Raw genomic sequence first — 23,019 nt, forward strand, 5'->3', positions numbered from 1 at the left:
GTTCAAGCATGTATATCTACACCTGTTTCCATTCTATGTAAACTCTTCCTTAATAGCTCCACTGAAGCCAAAATGGAAGTGACCAAGTCATCCATCCAATTTTACTGATGATCATTACCATTAGATTTACATCCTGAAGCTAGTATATGAGTTGAGAACCTTGGACACTACTCCAGAACAACCCAAAGTGGCTGCTGGAATAAGTGGGTTCAATGGGAGATGGGCATCAGATGTACCCATGAAAAATGATAAACTTTTAGGACCCTCACTAACTGCCATCTTGTTGACTTTAGCAATGTACCACTAGCACATTCTACAGACAAAAGGAGTAGATAGATTTTAAGATTCTTTGTTCTAAAGTGGGTGGCGAGAACAAAGTTTATCTTAGACTTGGGGTCTGATATAGGGCACCTGACAATTGCAGCACCCAATTTCTCCTGGTCAAGAGAAGTGGTAAAGGACCTAATGAGGATAGGCCCCAAGGTGTTCTAGGATTATAAATTAAACACTTTGCTGTACTCTATAGACATGGTAGTTGTGCCTCAGTTTCCTGATAGAAGTAGCCTTCCTGCTTACAGAATATTCACTTCCTTGGATTGTCTGGATTAATGAAATTGCTATCCTCGCTGAGGCTTTTGATTCTGAGCCTCTCTGAAGCACAGATTATCTAAACTTTAGTCATCCAGTCAATAAGCATTTAAATGCCTTCTACATAATGATGATGTTTGTCCTTTTTTACAAAGAAGACCATCACTAACAGGAGAGGTGATGCCATGACAAGCACATGAGTTGGATTGAGTTGAGGTGGAGGCTGTGCTAAATCATCAGCCTCACTTTCTCATCCAGAGTCATCTGGGTTCAGAGGACAGATATGAATCAGGACCACTGAAAATGGTCCTGGATGAGAGGCAATCAGGGTTAAGTGACTTGCCCAAAGTCACACAGCTAGTAATTGTTAATTGGATTTGAACTCCTGTCCTCCTGGAGTCATCCTGACTCCAAGGCTAGCAATATGCTAAGTACTTGGGCTACAAATTGAGGCAAAAAACAGGCCTTGCCCTCAAGGAGCTCATAATCTGATGAATTTTATCTGAAGATGTGTTAAAACTAATTTTGGTAAGCCACTTTAAAAAAGGACATCGCATAATCAAACAAAAAAGTCCCAATTTATTGATGGAAAAGTCAGGCTGTCACTCAGGAAATTTATGACAAGGTAAATAATTTAGATGATTCTATCTCCTAAAAGTCTGTCCCAGTTAGAATAGTTATTGAGTGTTTAATGATTAAAAGATTCATTCTAAAATATCTCACAAAGAAATCTTGCATACCCAATAATTGTCAAGGCAGCATGACATAAGTGATAAAATGGATTTGGGAGAGTCCTAAGAGAACACTATCTTTCCCCCTAAAACCTCTCCTCTTCTAAATTTTCATTTTTCTATTTAAGGCACCACCACACTCCCAGGCTCCTGAAATCAGCATAATCCTCCATTCCTCACTCTCTTATCTCACATATCTAATTAGTAACAAAATCTTGGCCACTCTTTTCTCTCCAGTCAGGCAGCTTTGAGCATAGTTAAGGCCCTCATCACATCTTGCCTCCCTGACTTGTATTCCCCTCAAGTCAATCCATCCCTACATTCAGCTGTCAATAATTCTCCTTAAATACAAATCTTACCACATGACATCCCTATACTCAATACATTCTGGTGGCTTCCTCTGTTTAGCTTTTAAAGCTCTACACAATACAGCTCCCATCTATTTTTTCCAAGCTTTTTTAAAATTTATTTTTATTAAAGATATTATTTGAGTTTTACAATTCCCCCCCCAATCTTACTTCCCTCCCCCCACCCCACCCCCCATGGAAAGCAATCTGTCAGTCTTTGTTTCCATGTTGTACCTTGATCCAAATTGGGTGTGATGAGAGAGAAATCATATACTTAGAGACGAGAAGTCTAAGAGGTAACAAGATCAGACAAAAATATATCTGTTTTTTTTTTTCTAAATAAAGGGAATAGTCCTTGAACTTTGTTCAAACTCTGTGGAGCTCCTTATCTGGATACAGATGGCACTCTCCTTTGCAGACAGCCCAAAATTGTTCCCAATTGTTTTCCAAGCATTTTTGGACATCACTTTTCTCCTGTACACTGTAATTCAGCTAAACTGGCAGGTTGTTCCTCACAGACTACACTCCAACTCCCCTCTCTGCCCTTTTTCCCCTGGCTGCTCCCATGTCTGGAATGTATTCCTCCACTATCTCTACCAAGTCCCGTCTTCCATGAAAATGCAGCTCAAACATCATCTTCTGCAGGAAGCCTTTCCTAATCCCTATAACTAATACTTGCTCTTTTCCCCAAACTATCTTACATTCAATGACTTTGTATATATTTATATTTAACAAAATACTTATAAATACTTTTTATATGTTCTCATTGTTCTACCATTAAATATAAACCATTTACAATAGGGAGCTTAATTCTTTGTCCCTGTTTTCTTGGTGCCTGAGCACTGAGTAGGAGCTGAGTGACTGATTCCCTTTTCTTTCTCTCTGCCCGTAACGTCTCTTCTAGTTTTTTAAAAAATATATATAATCCACAATAATTCATAAACATACAAAAATCTCACCTATCACGGTAATGACCCTTCCACTTTCACCCATATACATATTGTTTAATGTGTCATAATCATGAGACCAAAGAATTTCGAGCCATTAGAGAACTAATCCAATCACCTCATTTGCAGATGAGGTTACTGAGGTCCTGATGAAGTAATGTATCCAAAGTCACACAGGTAATAATTAAATAACATGACTAAATTAATTAAAAATAAAAAATTTAAAAAGCATAAATTTTAAATAAAGATTCTGTGATTCCAAATCTAATGCTTCTTCTACTGTGTACCACACTGAGAATCCAAAAGGTTCAATACTAGAAAGACTTCAATGGGCATAGGACTCAGTTCTCAACAGGATATACTTCTACCAATTCATATAACAGGTTAAAAGTTTACAAATTGCTGCTAACCTTGCAAAAACCCTAAGTGTTCAGAAACGTAGTTCAGAAACGTTTGGTTACCTATCCTGGACACACATGGCAAGAGATTACTGTAAAACTAAACATGAATAATCTTCCTTTGCACTTCCAAAACCTTCAGAATAGCCCAGCCTTATTAAAGACAGTTCAGAGCAGTCTTACCAAAGGAGGAAATAGAGGGAGAGCTCAAACTTGCTTTTCTAGGACTTATTAGGTTTATACAAGGACATGCAAGAGTAGACTTGTTGGATTTATACAAGGACCCTACAACAGCAGGGTCCTTTGGATGAATGGAATATAAACATCAAAGTATAAGGAGAGATTTAAGCTCTCTAATGTTGTATTTTTTTTTCCTTTCATGGATTATTTATTCTTCCACCTACAGTTGGAAAGTTTAGTAACCAGGCATGGTAACTAAGGAATGTCTGGCTAATTTCCTAAGTGTGGTTTGAGTACATGTTTTTGAAGTCAGGAGGGTCAGAAGGGTCAGAAGAGGAAAGAAAGAACCATGTGGAGTTAAGAGAATAAAAAACTACAACCCATGAATCTTATTTTTGGGTGATATGAGAAGTTCTTTTATCTTCTTTAAAAAAAAACCAAACAAGTAAAACTTAAATACAGTCTTTAATAGGGTAAAGAATGGCAAGAGCCCTGGCAAGAGTATCAGGCCAGGTAATGACACTATACCTTTTGACTTCTGTGACACAAGGGCTATCACTCAATGTTCCTATCACTGGGTTTAAAGGTAACTTTCTAGAGAAGGAAGAAGCTGAAGGAAATAAAACAATTGAGTTCTGTCATAAAAAAAACCTCTGGTGAGTAAAGACAAGTATTATGCAATGTTCACTTAACTGAGAAATGGCTTGTGGAATCTGCCACAAGTAGGGAACTATGCTGTAAGACAGAAAGAGTGAGATGAATCAGAAATTGATTCTGGTCTCAGCATTCTCAGAAAACATAAGAAAAAGAGACAAGCCAGTCAAGTCCTTCAAATACCCCCTGGTGGCAGGGTGTATGTATAAATGGGATACAAAGAGAAGACCTAACTTGCAAGTTCACTGATGATGCACCATCAAGAATATTCAGAAAGATGACCATCTCTGGCTTTGTACAATAGTGGGGTCAAGAAATCACTGTTTTATGGAAAAGATCCATGATAGAATTCCTTGTTCTTTTCTAAGTTGAAAACAAATGAAGGCATTATTAGGTTCAATATTTTTTTTAAAAAAATGGTACAAAGAGAAAGGCAAAATATTTAAGAAAATCATCAATTACTATGAAAAATCCATGTGATTATGACCACTATGTCCTCTTTATGTAGAGAATAACCTACAGTTGCTTTGGTGACCAGATGGAAAGTACTGTTAGAAAGCTCAGCTTTGACAGCTGTCATAAATGTACACATCAGAGAAAAACAGACAGGAGAATAAGGCTGAGGAAATTCAAGATGTTGGGTGGTCTTTTCTTCACAGAAACTGGTTTTCCCTTAGGCCTTCTGATACCCTGGAATATTGACCAAATCAACCTCTCTTTGTCATCTTAATTTGCTTGATGCTTTAAAAGGAGAGAAAGCAAATTGGAATATGGTAAGTATAAATGTTTATTGAGTCCTTAGTTCTTGGTCCTTGGTAACACAGACCACATCAATAGTAGAAGTTTTCAAAAAGTTATCCAGGGATCTCTCCAATCCCTGAGACTCTAATTATTTTCATAATACTACTAAAGTGTTTCAATTTCTAATACAGTAAATACTGGCAGATGTAATCAAGGTAAATACAAACATTTTGGGGGTGTGGAAGGGGTGGGAATCTTCAATAATTAAGAATGTAAAGGGATTGTGAGACCCAAAAACTTGAGAACAGCTGAAATCTAGGTTCAAAAAAAATGAAACATTACACAATAAAAGTAAAACAAATGCTTTTATTGCACATTTATAAAATCTGCATAGTTGTATCAAGTGTTCTTCCCTCCCATCTCTTAGTCATTTATCCTTACAATTTGGTTAAAACACAATACCCAAACAGGGGACTTTTAAAAAATGGTCAACTAAGATTTTTTTCTTCCACAATCCCCATCCTTTAGAGAAAAAAAAAGAGATAAAAACGTTCATTTGTGCTTGCATCCACTCTGGACACCTACTATTGATATCAATAAAATATCTCCAGATGCTAGAAACTCTCTAAATGGTAAACTATCATCAAAATACTACTGTGGATAGTCAAGCTTTAAATGCTGTTCCACATACAGTTGTCAATGCTTTTGTCTCTCACTCAATCAGAGCCAAATGTGAGTTTTTCTGACTTATTTCAGAAAATAAAAAAAGGGAAAAAAAGGAGGTGCCTTCCCTTTATGACTTTCCAGTAATATCAGTGACAAGCACAGTAGCTCTATGTGCTACTCTACAGTTAGAGGCCAACAGCTCTTCAGCAACCCAATCCTGACATCTCTGGTCAGAACATTGGCATGTGTTTATTTCTATCTCTTGCAATTAAGAATTTTAAAGGTGTCTACTGTGCGTATTTGATATAATAACTGGTAGCTGCTCATCTGAATTAGGCTCTGAATCACTCTTCTACTCTGCTGTCAAAAGATATTTGTGCCTGGAGGACATTAAAAAAAAGTGGCAAGTGGCTTAGACAAGCCCAAGCATTTTATAGGTACTAGGCACGTGAAGTCCCCTGTAAGAAGCTGTGACCTTAATAGTGGTTCCTGCCCTTGCTGTAGAATAGCTCTTAAAACTTTGTACCTAAAAAGTGCAATATTGCTTTTAATCCTCTACACACACAGTACAGTCGGGTTTGGATTCAAATCTCACTTGTCCAACCATTTCCCTCCCTGAGGTGAAAACTGTGACAACACGATTCTGTGCAGCAACTGGGTGACCAGAGACCATGCGGGGCCATGAGCAGTAGGAGGCTTACTTCACCGTCACAGCTGAAGCCCCCTGGATTGATTCCATGACTGCAGCAAATCTGCTACAGAGGTCATAGGGGGAGTTGGGGCGGATGGTCGGAGGCTCTTTCAAAACTATGATTTCTGCAGAGGGGTCTAAAAGCCTAGGAAGAAACTCCCCAAGCCTCAGCTGGAGGTTTTCTGTGGAGGAAAAGTTGGTGGTTAAATCAACATCCAAAAAAAGTAACTAATGGATAGATAACAGACAAGTGACTCTACTAAAAGATCTCCAAAGAACCAGTGAGGTACCTAAGCATGGAGTCAAAGCTCCAGGTGCTTTTTGCTTTTTAAAAGGAAGCAGCTGGCTCTCTAATATTAAAACAACTATCATGGAGCAATCTCAGAGAAAAACTTGTTTTCCAACTACAAAAGGACCAGAACTCATGGCTTCTCCCTTCCTCTCCCTTCCCCCCAGAAAAGCACTACAATCAATCTTATAGACCAGATTCCCCCATACTTCATTGTGCAGTTCAATGAATTTGGTATTCTGCACCATACAGGACTGATTTCTTTTAAATGATTAAAATGCATCATTGTGTATCTAGTCATACAGAGGAACTTAGCTAAAGCTATATCACATATGATTTGAATAAAATCTGAAGGCATGGGAAAGGAAATAGTTTCTAATCTTTATAATTCAAGAAAAGATACTTCCATGTAATTGATGAGGTCAATTCAATGCTTTTTACATTTACTAAAATAGCATCACACTAAGTGAGCCTTTCCCTCATATATCAGTCTTCCCCTTGCTATGCTAAAGATGGCAAGGTTTCTGCTCTCTAAAACTCCAAGCTAGATTTGGGGTAAGGGAAGAGACACTTAACTAATTTATTCTTCTTGAATTTATCACAGTAGAAATTTAAGTTTTTGATTTTCAGAGTAACATATCCAAACAGAAGCATCTGTAAACCTAGGGGCAAAGTTCATGTATTTTATTTTAGTACCCTTTAGGGCTGATATACAGGCTTAATTCACAGAACTATTAAATTTCAAGGGAGCTCAGACCCTGGCAACTAGTTACTTTAAAACAAGCCTAGTATTATTATTATTTTTTTTAGGTTTTTGCAAGGCAAAGGCACAGCTAGGTAATTATTAAGTGTTTGAGGCCAGATTTGAACTCTGGTACTCCTGACTCCAGGGCTGGTGCTCTATCCACTGCGCCACCTAGCTGCCCCACAAGCCTAGTATTCTTGTCAAGAGTGAGCTATGATCATCTCATTGACCTCTAGAAGTCTCAATTGCTTCAAGAAATCAGATGAAGAGCTAAAAATAACCTACCAGCAATATCCTGTCCAAGGTAAGAGCACCAGTGATTCCTCATGATCTCAATAGCAGCCAAGTCATCCTTTGAGATGTCATTATTTATGATGAGATGAATGCAGGGAATGATCAGCTCATTCATGACATTGATGCCTTCCGTCACATTGAGTTCCTCATTGGTTTCAAATAGAGAAGCTGCCATACTATTCAGTTTCTGCAGTTAAAAGAGAAGACAGGAAGAAGTTAAACATCAATGAAGAGAAGTCTAAACTACCTTGTCAAGACCTGAGATCACCAAATGTACTGTATATAGAGAGAAGATACCATCTTAGTCTGGAAGGCCCAGTCAGACAAACATTTACATTCCATGCTTGAAAAAATATAAATGTGTCTCTTTAAATATTCAGATTTATCAGTTCAAAAACATTCTGCATTTCAACTCCAAAGTATTCAAAAATAGCTACATTGGATTAAAAAATTCAAGTAAAACCAGAAAGTTCAATGCATGATGGCTAGATCTTACCACTTATACCCTCTTTTATTTCATTTATTAACAAGGAAGCAGAATACTGAACTTCATGTTAAAGAAAAATCTGTCAAGGTATAGAAAATGCAACTAAGTTGAGAGGAAGTAATTAACAATCATTTTTAGATTTCTCTTAAGGTGAAGTACCTGTTAAGGAAAGGGAACCTTTTTTTTCTTTCTTTTTTTGTTGTTGTAGGGCAATGGGGTTAAGTGACTTGGTCAAGGTCACACAGCTAGGTAATTATTAAGTGTCTGAGGCCACATTTGAACTCAGGTTCTCCTGACTCCAAGGTCAGTGCTCTAACCACTGCACCACCTAGCTGCCCAAGAAAACTTTTTCTCTACAACTGCTGCAGTCAAAAGAAACTTGGATTGGAGATGTATCTTTTAGGCCAAGTAATATAGTCAGAGCAGTAGGGTTAATTTAGAGTTTAATGCTTCTAACCAGATACTACAACTCACCTGACTGCAAGTTTTTGGTCTCAAAACCCCTTTATATATATTTTTCTTTTTCTTAAGCTTTACTGTATTTTGTTTTTTTACAGCACCATATACTTGCCCCAATCATTCCCCCTTCCAAGAAAGTCATCCCACATAATAGTATTTTTTTAAAGTAAGAAAAAGGAAAAGGAAAAAAATTAACATAACTGTTCCACAGATCAAAAAGTTTGATGTAAATACGATGTACCACATTTGTGGGTCTCCTAACTCTACAATTTACTGAGGCCTCAAAGTGACTTTTGTGAAATAGGTTTTTTCCTAACATTAACCATGTTTGAAATGAAATGGAAACATCTTATTATTATCATTATTGTTATACAAACAGCTTTGACTTTGAGTATCCCAAAAGGGTCTTGGGAACCCCCTAGGACTCTCAGAATCACCCTTTTGAGAGCTCTAGCTCTAGTCCAATATGAACTACCTTTACTAGGCTGTTAAGGTAGGCATTTAAAATAGGAAATAGCCCAGGAGCAATTCTTTTTATTTTTTTTTAATTTAAGGCAATGGAGTTAAGTGACTTGCCCAAGATCACACAGGCAATTATTAAGGTCTGAGGCTAGATTTGAATTCAGGTCCTCCTGATTCCAGGGTTGGTACTCTGTCTACTGTGCCAAAAAGCTGCCCCCTCTTTTGGTCATTTCAATAAATTATCAACAAGTATTTATTAATCACTTATGTTTCAAATAGTGTTCAAAACTGGGGATACAAAGATAGGCAATAAAACAGTCTCTACTCCCCAAGAGCTCACAATCTAATATAGGAGACAACATGCAGATAACTATGAACACACAAGATAACAAAAGGATAAATTAGAGATCATCTCAGAGGAAAAGCACTAAGATAAAGAGGGATCAAGAAAGATTTCTTGTACAAGGTAGGATTTTAGTTGAGAACTGAAAGAAACCAGGAAAGCCAGGAGGCAGAGGTGAGTTACAGGCAAGGGACAAGGCATTGTGAGAAGAGCAATAAAGGGCCAGTGTCACCGGATTACAGAAAGCATGGAAGGAAGGCAAAAGAAAAACTGGAAAGGTAGGAAAGAGTCATGTTATGAAGGGCTTTAAAAACCAAATAGAGAATTTTGTATTTGATCTTAGAGGTAAAAAGGAATCAATGGAGTTAGCTAAACAGATAAGAAAACAGTCAAGTTTATACTTTAAGAAGATTAATTTGAAAAAAAAAAGATTAATTTGACACTTGAATGGGACCTGGATCAGAATGCCTTGAGGCAGTCAGATAACCCAGGAGGCTACTGCAGTAGTTCAGATGTAAGGTAATGAAGGCCTGCACCAGGGTGGTAGGATTATAAGAGGAGAGAAGGGAGCTATTCCAGAGATATTATGAAAGTAGAAACTGTTGAACTTGAGAAAAGATTGCAGACAGGGAACTAAGAATAAAGAGTAGAACTGAGGATGATGCCTAGGTTGTGAGCCTGGGTAACTGAGAGGATGGGGTACTTTTGACAGGAAGAGGGGAGGGACTTGGGGGAAAGATAATGAGTTCAGTTTTGGCTATGTTGAATATAAGATGTCTAAAAGGTATATAGATGGATATATTCAATAGGAAGTTGTGAGGAGGCTGGGAGAGAAGTTAGGGTTGGACAAGTAGCTTTATGAGTCATCTACATAAAGATAATCATTGAAACCATGGGAGCTGATGAGATCAACTAGTGAAATAGACTTGAGGGAGAAGAGAAGAGGGCCTAGAACTGAACTCTGAGGGACTATCTTTGGTTAAAGTCACAGTCAAAAAGATTAGAAAAAGAGAAGTAGAAGAACCAGGAGAAAGTAGTGTCATGAAACTCTAGAGAGGAGAGGAGAAAAAATAGTATCACAGGCTGCAGAGAGGTCAAGAAGGTAGGGATTGAGAAAAGGTCATTAAATCAATAGGTCTGAATGTACTCTCATTTTGTCTCAGGTACAGAGTAGAGATAGAAAAAGCAAGTCTGAACACATAAAAATAAATTGCTGCTTCTGTAAAGAGAACCTTTTTTGCTGTAAGGAACAGAAATGTGTAAAGGTAAAAAAAAATCTCAAAGTCTCACAACCACAGTAATACAAACCAGAAGGCATTTTCTCCGATACAAAGCGATCACTGATTCCTCCACTCCTCTACTAGGCCCCTTCATTAGCAGGGCTGCATTACTCTGGTATGCATATACCAAGTAGGAAAGAGCTTCATGGCACCTAGAAGATGATGAAGAACTAATGATTGAAATGCTTAATGTCCCCATATTTAAAACTCAAATTTTATAAAAACTCAGATAAAGCACCAGTTTTCCTTTTTTGTTGCTAGTTTGTGTGGGGGGGGGAGTAGGGGAAGAAAGGAGAATAGTAGGAAGGGAAGCAACAAAGGAGTGAAAGTTAAGTAACTTTGGACTAGGAGTCAAGAAACCTGGTTTCTAGTTCTGACTCTGCCCCTAAGTAGCTGAAACCTTATGGAAATTACATTTTAGTTTCCTCTTCTGTAAAATGAAGGACTCTGATGCAGTGATTTCTAAGGTCCTATGCAAAATGAGCATTTTATGATGATTTGCTTTCTCACTTTATTCTAAGTTATTATAAAGAAAGCCTAGGTTTTCTTTTCTATCACAATCTGATTGGTCAGTTAACAAAGGCAAAATGTACCCAACCTTATCTAGCACTAAGTGAGAAGAGAGGACATTTGTAACATGTTTGGGTTCCTTCTGAAATCCAGAATTAAGAGACCCAAGGTGTCAATGTCATCTCCATTGGAATGCAGAGCTCTCTATATGGCATTCATGGGTGAGGATTCAAAGTATCACTAGCTCAATCAATCAACAAGTACTTAATGTGCCTCCTTCACACCAGACATGGTGCCAGATGCTAGGGATACAAGGACAAAGAATGCTAAAGAAAAAACAAACATACTTTCCATTTTGATAGAGCTCCAGGCCCGTCAAAAGATACACAGACACTTTGCGAAATAAACTGTAATCCTCGTGCCACTTCTGTAAAGGAAATAAATATCAGTAACATTTTAAATCACCAGAAGACTGTAATTTCTAGTGTGGTAACTGGAAAAAAATAAAAAACAAATCAAAAAATCAAAAGAAGCTTAGTATTGTTTTTTTAAAGTTTCCTGTTCTTCCCACTGATGACTACTAAGTCACAAGGAACCCCAGGTAATACAAACCTCTTGACACCCTAAAAGGTGATTCAATTTAGCAATGAAAATGGTCCTAGGGAATCATCTAGCCCAGCTCCTAGAGCTCCTCGATTTGATAAATGATTAAAATGAAGGCCTTATCAGATTAAGTGATCTGTCTAGTGTTATTCAGTTAGTTTGCAGTAGAACTTTTAATTTTAATTGTTTAATTTCCAATAACTGAGACAAGAGTATTCAGTCTTGGATTTTTAAATTATGGCATAGATCAATCTAGCTGGAGTGAAGATGGGGGGGGGGTGCAAACTCCTAGCATAAAATGCTCATTCAGCTTTAGCTAGTCAAAGTAAGAGATTACTTTGTAATTGGATGATTCAATGTAGAGTCCAAATCAAGTAAATCTCAGATGTAGTTTATTCTTTTTTTGGATGTACGGAATTGAAGAGTTGTAATGAATTAGATTTCTCTGTGGGATTATCTTAAAAAAAAACAAATGACTAATAATTTCATTACCAAATTTTTTAAAATCATAGTACATTTTATTAAAGCTTAACATTTTACAGCTCCTTAGAAGGCTCTTGTCAAAAATCCAGACCATCGAACTGAGTTTCAGACTTATAGAAGATATAGGTTAACAGAAGTGTTGTTCTGTTAGGAAAAATCACCCAACACTATAAAACCTTAGAAATGTATTCAAATCAACTAACTTTATGAGTGAGGGAATGATGACTCAGAAAGATAAAATGACCTTATCCAAGGGCACACAGAACTAAGTGGTAGAGATGTGATCAGAATGGTTATCTCCTACCCCTCAGTGAAAACTTTAAGATTTTATATGGTAAAACAACATGGAGAAAAAAACAGGTTACTTAGAGGGAGCATAAAGTCCTTTCTGAATTCAGATCAGGGCTGCCTCAGTTACCACTAAGGACATTTAATGTTCTGGTTTATAAATACCATGGGAAGATGACTTCACCTTGTATTCTTCCATATTCATGTCATCTGGGCCAATCTCCTTTAGCTTAGCTTGAGCCACCTTCATGATACTAATTGACCTGTTTAACAGAGAACACAGAGAAATGAGAAAGTAAAGTGCAAGTTAACCAGCCACCCTAAGGAGAAGCTGAAAGTCAACTCAAGGGGCAGGTGGTATTTCTCTTATGCATCCTCTCACCTTTCATCATAACTGAGATTTTTATCTGCAAACTGTTCGAGAAGAGTCCGTTCCACCACTCGTTTCGGAGCCTCATTTTGGAAAAAGTACACAAGGACATGTTGGAGTCGAGGGTCATTGTGAGGAGTAGGAGTCTCTTTGGCCAGTTGGTATAGCCTGGAGTACTCTTCATGGAATGCCTGCCAAAACAGGACAGGCTTTTAAAGGAATGTCCCTCACAGATCTGAGCACAGAAATGTGAATCCAGTGGGCCAGGGTTTCTTATGAATAAAGAACAAATTAAGCATGAATGAGTCTAAATGTGACAATGTTCAGTATGAAATGTATAAGGCTATTTGGTTTTGGTAGAGCAAAATAAAAAAAAAATTAGTCTAATTCTCAGGCAGCATATCAAACAGTTTCCTAAGAAACTCAATCGTTTTCACCATGTCCTCTGAATAGCAAATATTTGGTTTAAAATGTTTTAAAAAGAACAAGTATCAAGGTTCCTCAGATTTTTTTAAATGCTATGTTTATGCTTCAATTTTAACCCATCCTTTAAGAATTGTGCCTAATACTCACATAAGCATCACTACACCATAGATCCATAATATACATTAACATGGGAGGCCTTTTGAGTTCATCTATGTTGGAAGGCCCCCTAACTCAACTATCACCTACTAAGAGATTAAGTCATTGGTGATTTCCCCAGAGACACCTAACTCATATTTATCAGGGTCACATTCAGTTCCAGATTCTCTTGATTCCAAGTCCAGCACTTCTATCCACTGTGCCACTCATTCTCTCAACTACTATACATTCCTCAAATTACTAAGAAATGTTAAGATGGGGAAAAAAATCTATTTCATAGATCAAACAAATAGATTTCCCTTAGTGTAGCTCTGTTCAATCAGTAGCTTTAATGAAGCTACATTAATGCAAGTAAAGGAAAAATCATTATCATTTGTCAGTCTGATCATTAGTTGGATAGAGAAGGTTGAAAGACATATTTAGAACTTTTCCTGCTTTATACTTCTGTGTAAACACCATGCCAGTGGAATGTTAAGGGTTAGAATGAAAAAGCAGAGATACCTTAATAAGCCCTGCTTCAGACCCATCTCGATCAAAGGCCTGACGGGCTTTAGCTATGGCCAGGATGACCCCCTGCATGGCGGGGCTCAGCATCACCTGGCACAAGAAGGCACAAAACAAAAAAAAGAGGGCAGAAGAAAGTTCAAAAGAATGCTTGCAAAAGAAAGTTGAACAGAGACCTAAATCGAAGTAGACTGTTTAACTGGTATCTACTACAAGTTTCACACACAATTACCATATGTATATACATCCCTATCATGCACTGCCCCCATCCCTTGTACAATACCAACAAGTCACTCTAGCTACTCCTATTACTGCCTCTAATTTAGAAGAAAAAGTGAAGATGTACAATCTTAAAATATCCCCATAAATCATTGTTAGAGAATCAGACCAAGAGGAAGTATCTGAGGCAATCATTCCAATTTGGTACTAGAAGTCTTGGTATGCAAAAGTCCAATAAGATAAACAGATCATTTACAACAACCTGGAGACTTGATGGGAGACTACCCAAAAATGTCCCTTTAAATTAAAACCAAAGCCTTGCAAAGATTAGGGAAAAAACACAACACGAAAATTTCCATTCACATAATAAATAATCTAAGGGCTAAAATTGTGTGTCTGAGTGCAATTTTAATTGAAAAGGAGATCAAAAATGAATATCAAGGGATTCTTTGTCTTTCTTCTGACCAGTAAATACCTTCAGTTTACATATATAATGTCCCTTTTGCTTTGGATACTGGGCATCTAGGGGGAAAAAATCAAGCTTTGACTCTGAAGAAATAACCATGTAATAACACCATCATCAAGAACAAAGATCTTTCCCTTGAGAGAATTTGTGTCCATTCTGTCCCAACAATGTGATCAAACTCTCTTTCTAAAGCTATCAAGATTATGCAGAATGCCCATACACCACCTGATATTCATAAGAAGAGATGCAAGTAAAGAAAAAAGATGGTCATCAGCTACTTTAGTTATAACTGCATGTTATAATTTGTGATCACTATTATTATTATTACAAGGGCAAAATCAGTTTAGTCCTATCTGTACTTAGTACCCTGAGGAAAGGAAAATTGTTTTCTTTCTAAAATCCTTCAAAAAAAAACCACACTCAGTCACACAAGAGCAGAAATGTAGTAAGACTAAGGAGAGATGACAGCTAAGACCTGCACTCATCTCGTGTACCTCCTCATTATAGCCATCTGCATCAGATCTAACCAGAATCTTTCCCACACGGGGAATCTCGACTTCAGAGACCTGAGAATTAGGTTGGCCAGCAGACACAGTCCCATTAGTCTCTTGGAGCTGCTCTGACTGATCTGCAGGGTTTGTTTCCTGGGGATTGGCCTTCTTGGGCTCAGCTTCTTTAAGCTGTGGCAGCAGAAAAGGGAGAAAAAGAATGAGAAAAAAAACAGGAAGGCAGATGGGGGAGGGGGTGTTGGTTAAAGATAGCATAGCAGAGAGACAGATTTACAGATGTATGAGAAAACAAAGGTCTTAACTTAAAAAAAAGCAGGAATGTGCTGGACAACACTGAGCAGAAAGGCAAAGATGCATTTCTGATACACATTTACCTCTGACAGAGCTGCTTCCACTCCACTTTTCTCATAGGCATATGCTGTGTTGGCAATCGCCTGGGCTGTCTGGTCCTTTGCAATCACAGCATGCTCAGATGACAAACACCGAACACCATGGGAAGGGGTCAGGGATGGCTCTGATGAGGAATTTGTAAAAAGGTATAAGGACTGGATAACAAATGAAATCAAGAAACCTTTGATAAAACCAAGCAGGACTAGAGTCTCATTTCACAATCCACTTCCCAACCCTTCCTACATCTAAACAGATTTCTCCTTGAATACTAGTGATGAGGAAATGATTTACTTCAGAGTTCCCAAAAGTAGATTTTTTTTAGGTTTTTGCAAGGCAAATGGTGTTAAGTGGCTTGCCCAAGGCCACACAGCTAGGTAATTATTAAGTGTTCTAGACCGGATTTTGAACCCAGGTACTCCTGACTCAAGAGCTGGTACTTTATCCACTGCACCACCTAGCCTCCCCCTCCCCAAAAGTAGATTTTTAAAGTGCTTCTTGAGATATTACAAGAGCTACCTATTGAAAAGAGTATTTTTAATCCATAGTTATTAAAACTAATTCATTTTTACTACAGTTTGAATTAAAAGAGAAATGCAATCAGACCTGGGTAGTTAGTCTTTTGCTACCATTTATCTTTTGGAGACTATATACAGTACTGGGAAGTTAATATTCAAGAATGAAAAGTCATCTCTCTCTGTAGTACTTATGCTCTATGAATTGCAACACCTCTGAACCCTAACATTTTGAAATTAGCATCAAAATGAAAAATGGCATTAAAATGCCTGTGACACCACTGAGTTTACTGAGTATCAGAGATCCAGCCAGCTGCATTAGACTGTCAAGTATACAAATATGACTGGTACGAGCAATTTTCTTAAGTACCTTGTGAAGTATCTGAGAAATCCTGTGACTCAGAGGTGGTAGATGATTCTATTTGAGGGATCTTGCAGGACTGTTGCTCCTCCCATTCCTCAACTTCCTGCTCAAATCTCCAGTTATCTTCTTGGATATAATGTTTAAGTTCTACAGACAAGGCTTCCACCTCTTTTAGCATCTGGTCTGGCTCAGTTGCTGCTGCTTCTGAGACAGAACAAGATGAAGTCAGTATGAGACAACTCACCAACAAGTGAAGGTTATCAGGAAAACAAGAAGTCTCAATTGCAGGATACACAGAGGAAGAGAAAAAAAAGAAACTTTTTTTTCCCATTTAAGTACAAAATCTTGAAAAAGAATCCCAACAGAAACTGAACCAATCACATGTGTCAATTATCAGATTTTATTCCATTTGCCACTAATACCACGAAGTAAAAGTGAAGGTAGAGGAAGAGCATAGACTAGAAACCCTGAGCTGTAAAGGTAATGAGAATATTTCAAATAATAGGAATCAAGATATTATTAAGTCAGCCAATAGTAACTGACAAGAGCTTTCATGATGAAAGGTTTCACTACTTAACCAGTGCTTATGCAGGACAAAATATTTGTATTGCAATAATCAAAAATTATGTAATGACCATTCTTAAATTAAAACCCAAGAAATTATTTACATTGCTTTCAATATGAGACAAGAAAAGAAAAAAAAATTAATGCAATGACCAGACACTAAACAATTAACAAACTCGCCAAAACCCAAATATGATAAATAAAGATCCACCAAAGACTTAATAGAATCTTATGTTTAGAGTAGGAAGGGACTTCAGAAACTATCTAATCCAAGTCCTTTAGTTTTGAGATGAAGAGACTGAAGCCCACAGAAATTAAGCAACTTGCTCTAGATAACTTAGATAGCAAAGATTAGAAATAGGATTCAAACTAAGGTCCTGGGCTCCAGACATGCTCTTTTCATACCATGTTGTATATAAAGTGAAAAAAGTCTATATATAAACAACTCTCTCTGGGCTGGTATTGACTTATTTTTACAACAAGCAGAGTTTTGTTTTGCTTACTTCCATAATATAAAAATAAATCAAGCAAAGAATTATAAATTTCAATCTCCTTGGCTGGATCTTCATTTATCAACTATAGGTAGTAATTCCCAAGGTTCTGTGCTGAGATATTGTCTTAGTGCAATATATTATTTCATTTGGTGATCTTATCAGTTTCCAATTATCATGTCTGTTCAGTTGATTCTGAGATTTATTTTTCTCTTCTGATTGTCAGTCTTACATCTCCAACTGCCTATAAACTATTTCATATTCAACATGTCCAAAATTGAACTCATTAGCTTTCACCCTCAAATCCTCCCTTCTTTTTCACTTCTCTTTTACTGCTGAGGGTCACTGAGGTTCACAATCTAGGTGTCATCCTTTATCCTTCACTCTCAAAACCCCTCATCCTCCACTCAAAGTAATCTTCCTAAAATAAAAGTTTGACTATGTCATCCTCTCTAGTCAATAACTTGCATGATTCTCTTTTCCCTCCAGGATCAAAAATAAAGCTCGTCGTTTCAAAATCTAGCTCCTTCCTAGTCTTTCTAGTCTTCTTACTCTTGACTCCTGATTCCCCTTAGTCCAGTGGTCCTGGCCTCAGAGACTGCTTCCTATGCCTGGCACTTTCTTCCCTCCTCTTGGCTTCCTTCAAGGCTTTGCTAAATTCCCATTTTCTACAAGAAGTCTTCCCTAGTCCTTGGTTGATGATTTTCAACTGATCTTGTACAGAGTTTCTTTGCACACCACTGTTTTCATGTTGTTAGCCCACTGAGTTCCTGGAGAGCAGGGATTCCTTTTCTCTTTGGAAATATTTAGCTGAGTGAATGGTACATCGCAGGTCTGGTACACACATCAGCTATGTGGAGTTCTCACCAGTAGCTACACAGATCTGTAGATTCTGCAGGGTCTGGTCTCTCCACCCTCCTTTTACAGAGGTGTCCCAAGAGACTCCCCACACATGTACAGTATATGACTGGTTTCTAGCATGTGCAGGAAAACAGAATTCACATATATTATGGAACTGTCTCTAGTGACCTCAAAAGTGAAATGTTCACTGCAAGAAAACTTTATCCAATACACAAACCATGTCGCTTCCCCTCCCCTAGGCAGTACTATGTACTGTATTTTGCTGACTGTTGTTACCTGCAGTGAAGTGAGGCAGCTTGTCATTAATATACATCAGGCAGTAAGCACTAACATTTCTCAGGCCTCCATAGGAGTCCCTTTCAAGTTCTTCCCAGGAAGATTCAGTCACAGAAATGTCATTATACTTGAGCCAAATATTTCGTGGTCGATTATAGATGTAGGCCCAATAATGTCCAGCATTGGCCTGTCCTTCATGAACCAGAACTGCATGCAAGCGATAAGGCACCTGGGAAGCAAAAGTCAGACTCTTGGGAATTTTAAGCAGAGACTTTACAGTCTTCTAATACAGTAATTCAAGTCCAAAGGGACATTCCTAGTTGCTAAACATGTTCCTTAATGTTTCAATATAGAAGTCACATTTACCTATTTTATTGGCTAAAAACAAGCAACAACAAAAAAATATTACTCCTGTGAAATATCCAAAATTGATAATCTAAACTCTGTCTGTTGTTGTCAATTACTATAGCTCTTGGGCTTCATCCTCAGAACATAAGATGACACTTATTTGCTCATTCTGGGAAAAAACTCTTAGATGGGAAATGACACATGGCAAATTCAGTTGTTTTAATCTTATCCCTAGTTTTCAGGCCACCAGGGTTCAGGTGACCATATTTCATCCTGAATCAGCTATTCAAGTTCTGAATTTCTTCTGCATAGAGGGGAAAACCCTCACATTTAAGAATCCTCACAATTTATGGAACTATATAAAGCTCCTTAACTGAAGTCCTCCACTAATCCACTAATCCTACTATGGGAGTGACCTGGAATTACTAGAAGATGATATTAAGGTAGAGTGAGCTCTCAAGGACTGTTGGAAGATCAGCATAATTAGGTTTAGAAAGGTACTAAAGGCTGGATATCAAGTAAAGTATATTTTTAATCACTTCAATTCATTAAGACCAAGTCAGAGGAGGGAACATATATAATATATATGTATATATATGCATATATATACATATATATATATATACACACACACACACACATACACACACACAGGTAAAATTATTCATCTTTTCATGTATTGAGGCAAGTACAATCATGCTAAGACCAAGTGTTTAAACATATTAACAGAGAATCAAATTAAGCTACATTCTAATGATTTAATGAATTGCCAAATATTTAATGAGTCTTCAATATAGTGGAAAGAACTATCAATGGAAATAGTGAAATTGGATTTCCCCAAATACATGGCATTCACTTCAAAAGTCACACAAGTTCTATAAACACTACTAAATAGAAGAAGAATTAGTCCTCTGTCAGGATAACATATAGAATGGGGGAAAAGGGAGGTTTTTTCCCCTCTTCCAAATCCAGAGAGTAAGCTGATACCTTAAAGGTAGTGAATAAGGAGATGAGAACAAAACATAGTTATAACAATCTCCGTCTTTCTTTGAATCTTTTAAAATTTTACTTGAGGTATCATTTCATGAGAGAAATCAACGTATATTAATAATTTGTGCTTTATGTGCTTTAAGATAGCATAAAATGACTGAACTGATGTATCAGCTTTGAAACATGTAATTTCAATTTAAAAAATACATCAATAAACCATTTTTTCTTGTAGCTGACAAATACACCAAGCTCGCACGTAGTTTTATTTTTCCATTTCATCTTATCCTACCTGGTGAAGAAGGGGATCAGAGTACATTTGCTCAATGGTTTGGGTAGTATTTGCAATGCAGTTTTTTAGGTCTGTTAAAAAAAAACACCACATAATTCAATACATAGTTCATTCCATCTCATATCACCTGCATCATTTTTTTTTCTCTGAAGACAGCAGTTAGTTATTCATAATCTGGGTTCTCTCCAAAGTTACCAATGATCTCTTAAATGACAAATCCAATGGCCTTTTCTCAATCCTCATCTTTCTTGACTTCTCTGCAGCCTTTAACACTAGTGAGCACTCCCTGATGCTTCATATTCTTCTGCCCTCTACTGTTCTCTTCTACTTCTGAGCTTCTCAGTCTTCCACCAGGTTACTTTCATTAACCATGGATGATAACCCAGGCTCTGTCCTAGATACTATTCCACTTGGTGATCTCTTCAGTTTCCATAGTTTCAACTATCATGTCCATTCAGTTGATTCTGACATTTATTTCTCTGGCACTAATCTCTCTCTTTATTGTCAGTCTTATATCTTCAACTTGCCTGTTCGATATCTTGTATGACTTATTGAACATCTTAAACTCATCATGTCAAAAAAAAACCTCACCTTTCTCTCCCACACCTAAACCTTTCCTTCTTCCTCACTTCTCAATTACTACTGAGGGTGCCATCATCCTCCCTGTAACCAGGGCTCACAACCTGGGTGCTATCCTTCACTAATCACTCTGTCTCTCTCAAATCCTTAATCCCATCCAATCAGTTGCCAAGACCTGTAGTTTCTATTTTCATAACATTTCTCCTATATGTCCTCTTCTCTCCCTTGACACAGCAATGCTTTGGTACAGGCCCTCTTCACTTCATACCTGGACTACTTCAATAGCCCAACTCCAGTTTTTTCCCATTCCACTCCATTCTTCACTTTGTTATCAAACTGATCTTCCTAAAGTGAAAATTTGACCATATTACCCTCCCTATTCAATAAACTCCATTGATTTCTTTTTACTTCTAAGATCACATGTAAACCTCTCTATTTGACTTTTAAGGCCCTTTCAAACCAGACCCCTTCTTGCCTTTCCAGGTTTCTTATTCTTACTCTGCTGAACTCTGAGATCTAGTGATCCTGGCCCTCTGATTGATCTCACACTGTACACACCCTCTCCTGATTCTGGGACTTTTCACTAGTTCTTCTGCATGCCTGGAATTTTCTTCTCATTGCTACTTTTCCCGGTTTCCTTCCAGTCTTAGCTAAAATCTCATTTTCTTTAAGAAGCTTCTCCAAATTCCCTCTAGGTTAGTGCCTTTCTTCTGTTGATTATCTCCAAGTATGTCCAAAGATGTTTGCAGTTGACTCCTTCATGAGATGTAACCTCCTTGGGAAACAGAAATTCTCTTTTACCCTTTTTGTATACCCAATGCTTGACACAGAATAGGAACTTCATAAATGCTTGGTGTCTGACTAGGTTCTGCCTCTATTCGTTCTACTGTCTGGTAATCTCCCTGAACCTTGAGCTGATAAGTGATCATGACAAATCTAAGACCTATTCTTCTTTCACACATGACTAATAAGGAAATGTGTTTAATGCAAATGTTCATGTATAAGTTCAGATTATTTGCTGTCTTCGGGAGGGAGAGGGAATGGATGGTACAAGAAAAATGTGGAAATCAAAATCTTACAAAGAATGAATGCTGAAAACTATCAATACAAGTAATTGGAAAAAAATAACCAAATTACCAAACTTGGGAGTCATTGATTTGGAGAGACTTTTTTTTAAAACAATTTGAGAATTTTTACCAGGAAAGGACAAAATAAAAATCAACCCAATTTAAAAACCAAAGACAGAGAACATTTTTGACTGATATATGTTGGGTAAATTTAAAATTTATTATTTAAAACATACTACATCTATAAAGAAACCAAAGAATAAGAGGAGCTGGATAGTCATGACAACAAAAATTATGCAGAAAAGACAATGGCATAGACAAGAAGGCTATCTTACATGATCTCAAATTATCTTTTTCCACCGAACTTAAAAAAAAGGCAATAAAAAGTAACTGCTTAACAACTGTAAAACAGCCAACCTTGTATATCTTGTTCAATCTCACTCCTCCACCTCTGAAGACAGGTCTTAACAAAGTTCATTTCCTCCTCAGTGATTGTTCGTGGAGCTGGGTGCTCAGGCATTTTCACTGAAGTTCGGGAAGATGTAAATGGCTTATTTATCAGATCAGTATGAAGTAAATTATCTTTTTCCAAAGAGGATAGAGGAACTTCAATTTTGCCAGAATATTCCTCTGCTCTAATACTAAAGGAAAAAAATGAATCAGACCACCAATAAATTATTCCTTTTCAAAGAGTTGTTTTGAATTAAATTAAGTAATTCAGAAAGTAGCATTGTAGCTTTCTTTTTTCTATTAAAACTACTTCATGGAATAGTCAGAGAATTAACTAGAAAGTTTCTAAGAAACAGCTTTCTAAAGTAGACCCTTCTTTCAGACTAATAAAGGTCTGAAAATTGAAGTATATGCCCAACACAGGACCAGAAGCTAAAATCAAATTTCTCTCAATAATTTGGTAGCTATTCACTGCTGACCAAGCCCAATACAAATTTAGAGATACTCAAAAAAAAAAAAATTCAACTTCTCATTATTGATAGGAGCTGTCATCAAAAACTAGTTAGAGAATAGAATTTCCTTTAGCTTGAACAGAAATACTACCAAAGGCTAAGAATTGGAAAAGGAGAGAATACCCATTGCTTGGGAAAGGGCTGAACATGTTGTGATATATGACTGCAATGGAATATTATTGTATTATATAAGAAATGAAGAGCAGGATGCTTTCAGAAAAAACCCTGGAAAGATTTACATAAACCGATATAGTAAAGTAAGCAGAACTAGGAGAATATTTTACACAGTAACAGCAATATTTTATAATGATTACAGCTATTCTCAGTAATACAACAATCCAAGATAATCCCAAAGGACTCAATGAAGAAAAAAAAATGCTATTCGTCTCAGAGAAAGAACTAGCAGGGTCTGAATGCAGATTTCACTTTTTTTTTTTACTTCAAGATTTCTTCCACAAAATGACTAATATGGAAACAATTTACATGATTG

The 23,019-nt window shown here is 37.1% G+C and overlaps 1 protein-coding gene across 8 annotated transcripts in view; it reads right to left on the minus strand.

The window, feature by feature from the left end:
• Window positions 1–4,801: 4,801 nt before the first annotated feature.
• USP28 (ubiquitin specific peptidase 28) overlaps window positions 4,802–23,019 on the minus strand; it is a 71,578-nt gene continuing 53,360 nt past the window's right edge. For 3 of the 8 annotated variants that reach the window (XM_074216705.1, XM_074216701.1, XM_074216703.1), the window contains 13 exons: window positions 21,985–22,208; window positions 19,922–19,992; window positions 18,295–18,523; window positions 16,109–16,306; window positions 15,211–15,350; window positions 14,822–15,007; window positions 13,640–13,735; window positions 12,569–12,747; window positions 12,371–12,449; window positions 11,160–11,239; window positions 10,331–10,454; window positions 7,263–7,458; window positions 4,803–6,125 (listed from right to left, as the gene is read on the minus strand). In XM_074216705.1, coding sequence (XP_074072806.1) covers window positions 5,950–6,125; window positions 7,263–7,458; window positions 10,331–10,454; window positions 11,160–11,239; window positions 12,371–12,449; window positions 12,569–12,747; window positions 13,640–13,735; window positions 14,822–15,007; window positions 15,211–15,350; window positions 16,109–16,306; window positions 18,295–18,523; window positions 19,922–19,992; window positions 21,985–22,208 — 1,978 coding nt within the window. In that variant the 3' untranslated portion in view covers window positions 4,803–5,949. Of the gene's footprint in view, window positions 6,126–7,262; window positions 7,459–10,330; window positions 10,455–11,159; window positions 11,240–12,370; window positions 12,450–12,568; window positions 12,748–13,639; window positions 13,736–14,821; window positions 15,008–15,210; window positions 15,351–16,108; window positions 16,307–18,294; window positions 18,524–19,921; window positions 19,993–21,984; window positions 22,209–23,019 lie in introns of all 8 variants that reach the window. The other 5 variants (XM_074216702.1, XM_074216704.1, XM_074216706.1 and 2 more) reach the window with 5 other exon arrangements.

The sequence above is a fragment of the Macrotis lagotis genome, chromosome 1, assembly GCF_037893015.1.
Source record: "Macrotis lagotis isolate mMagLag1 chromosome 1, bilby.v1.9.chrom.fasta, whole genome shotgun sequence".
NCBI classification, from domain to species: domain Eukaryota; kingdom Metazoa; phylum Chordata; class Mammalia; order Peramelemorphia; family Peramelidae; genus Macrotis; species Macrotis lagotis.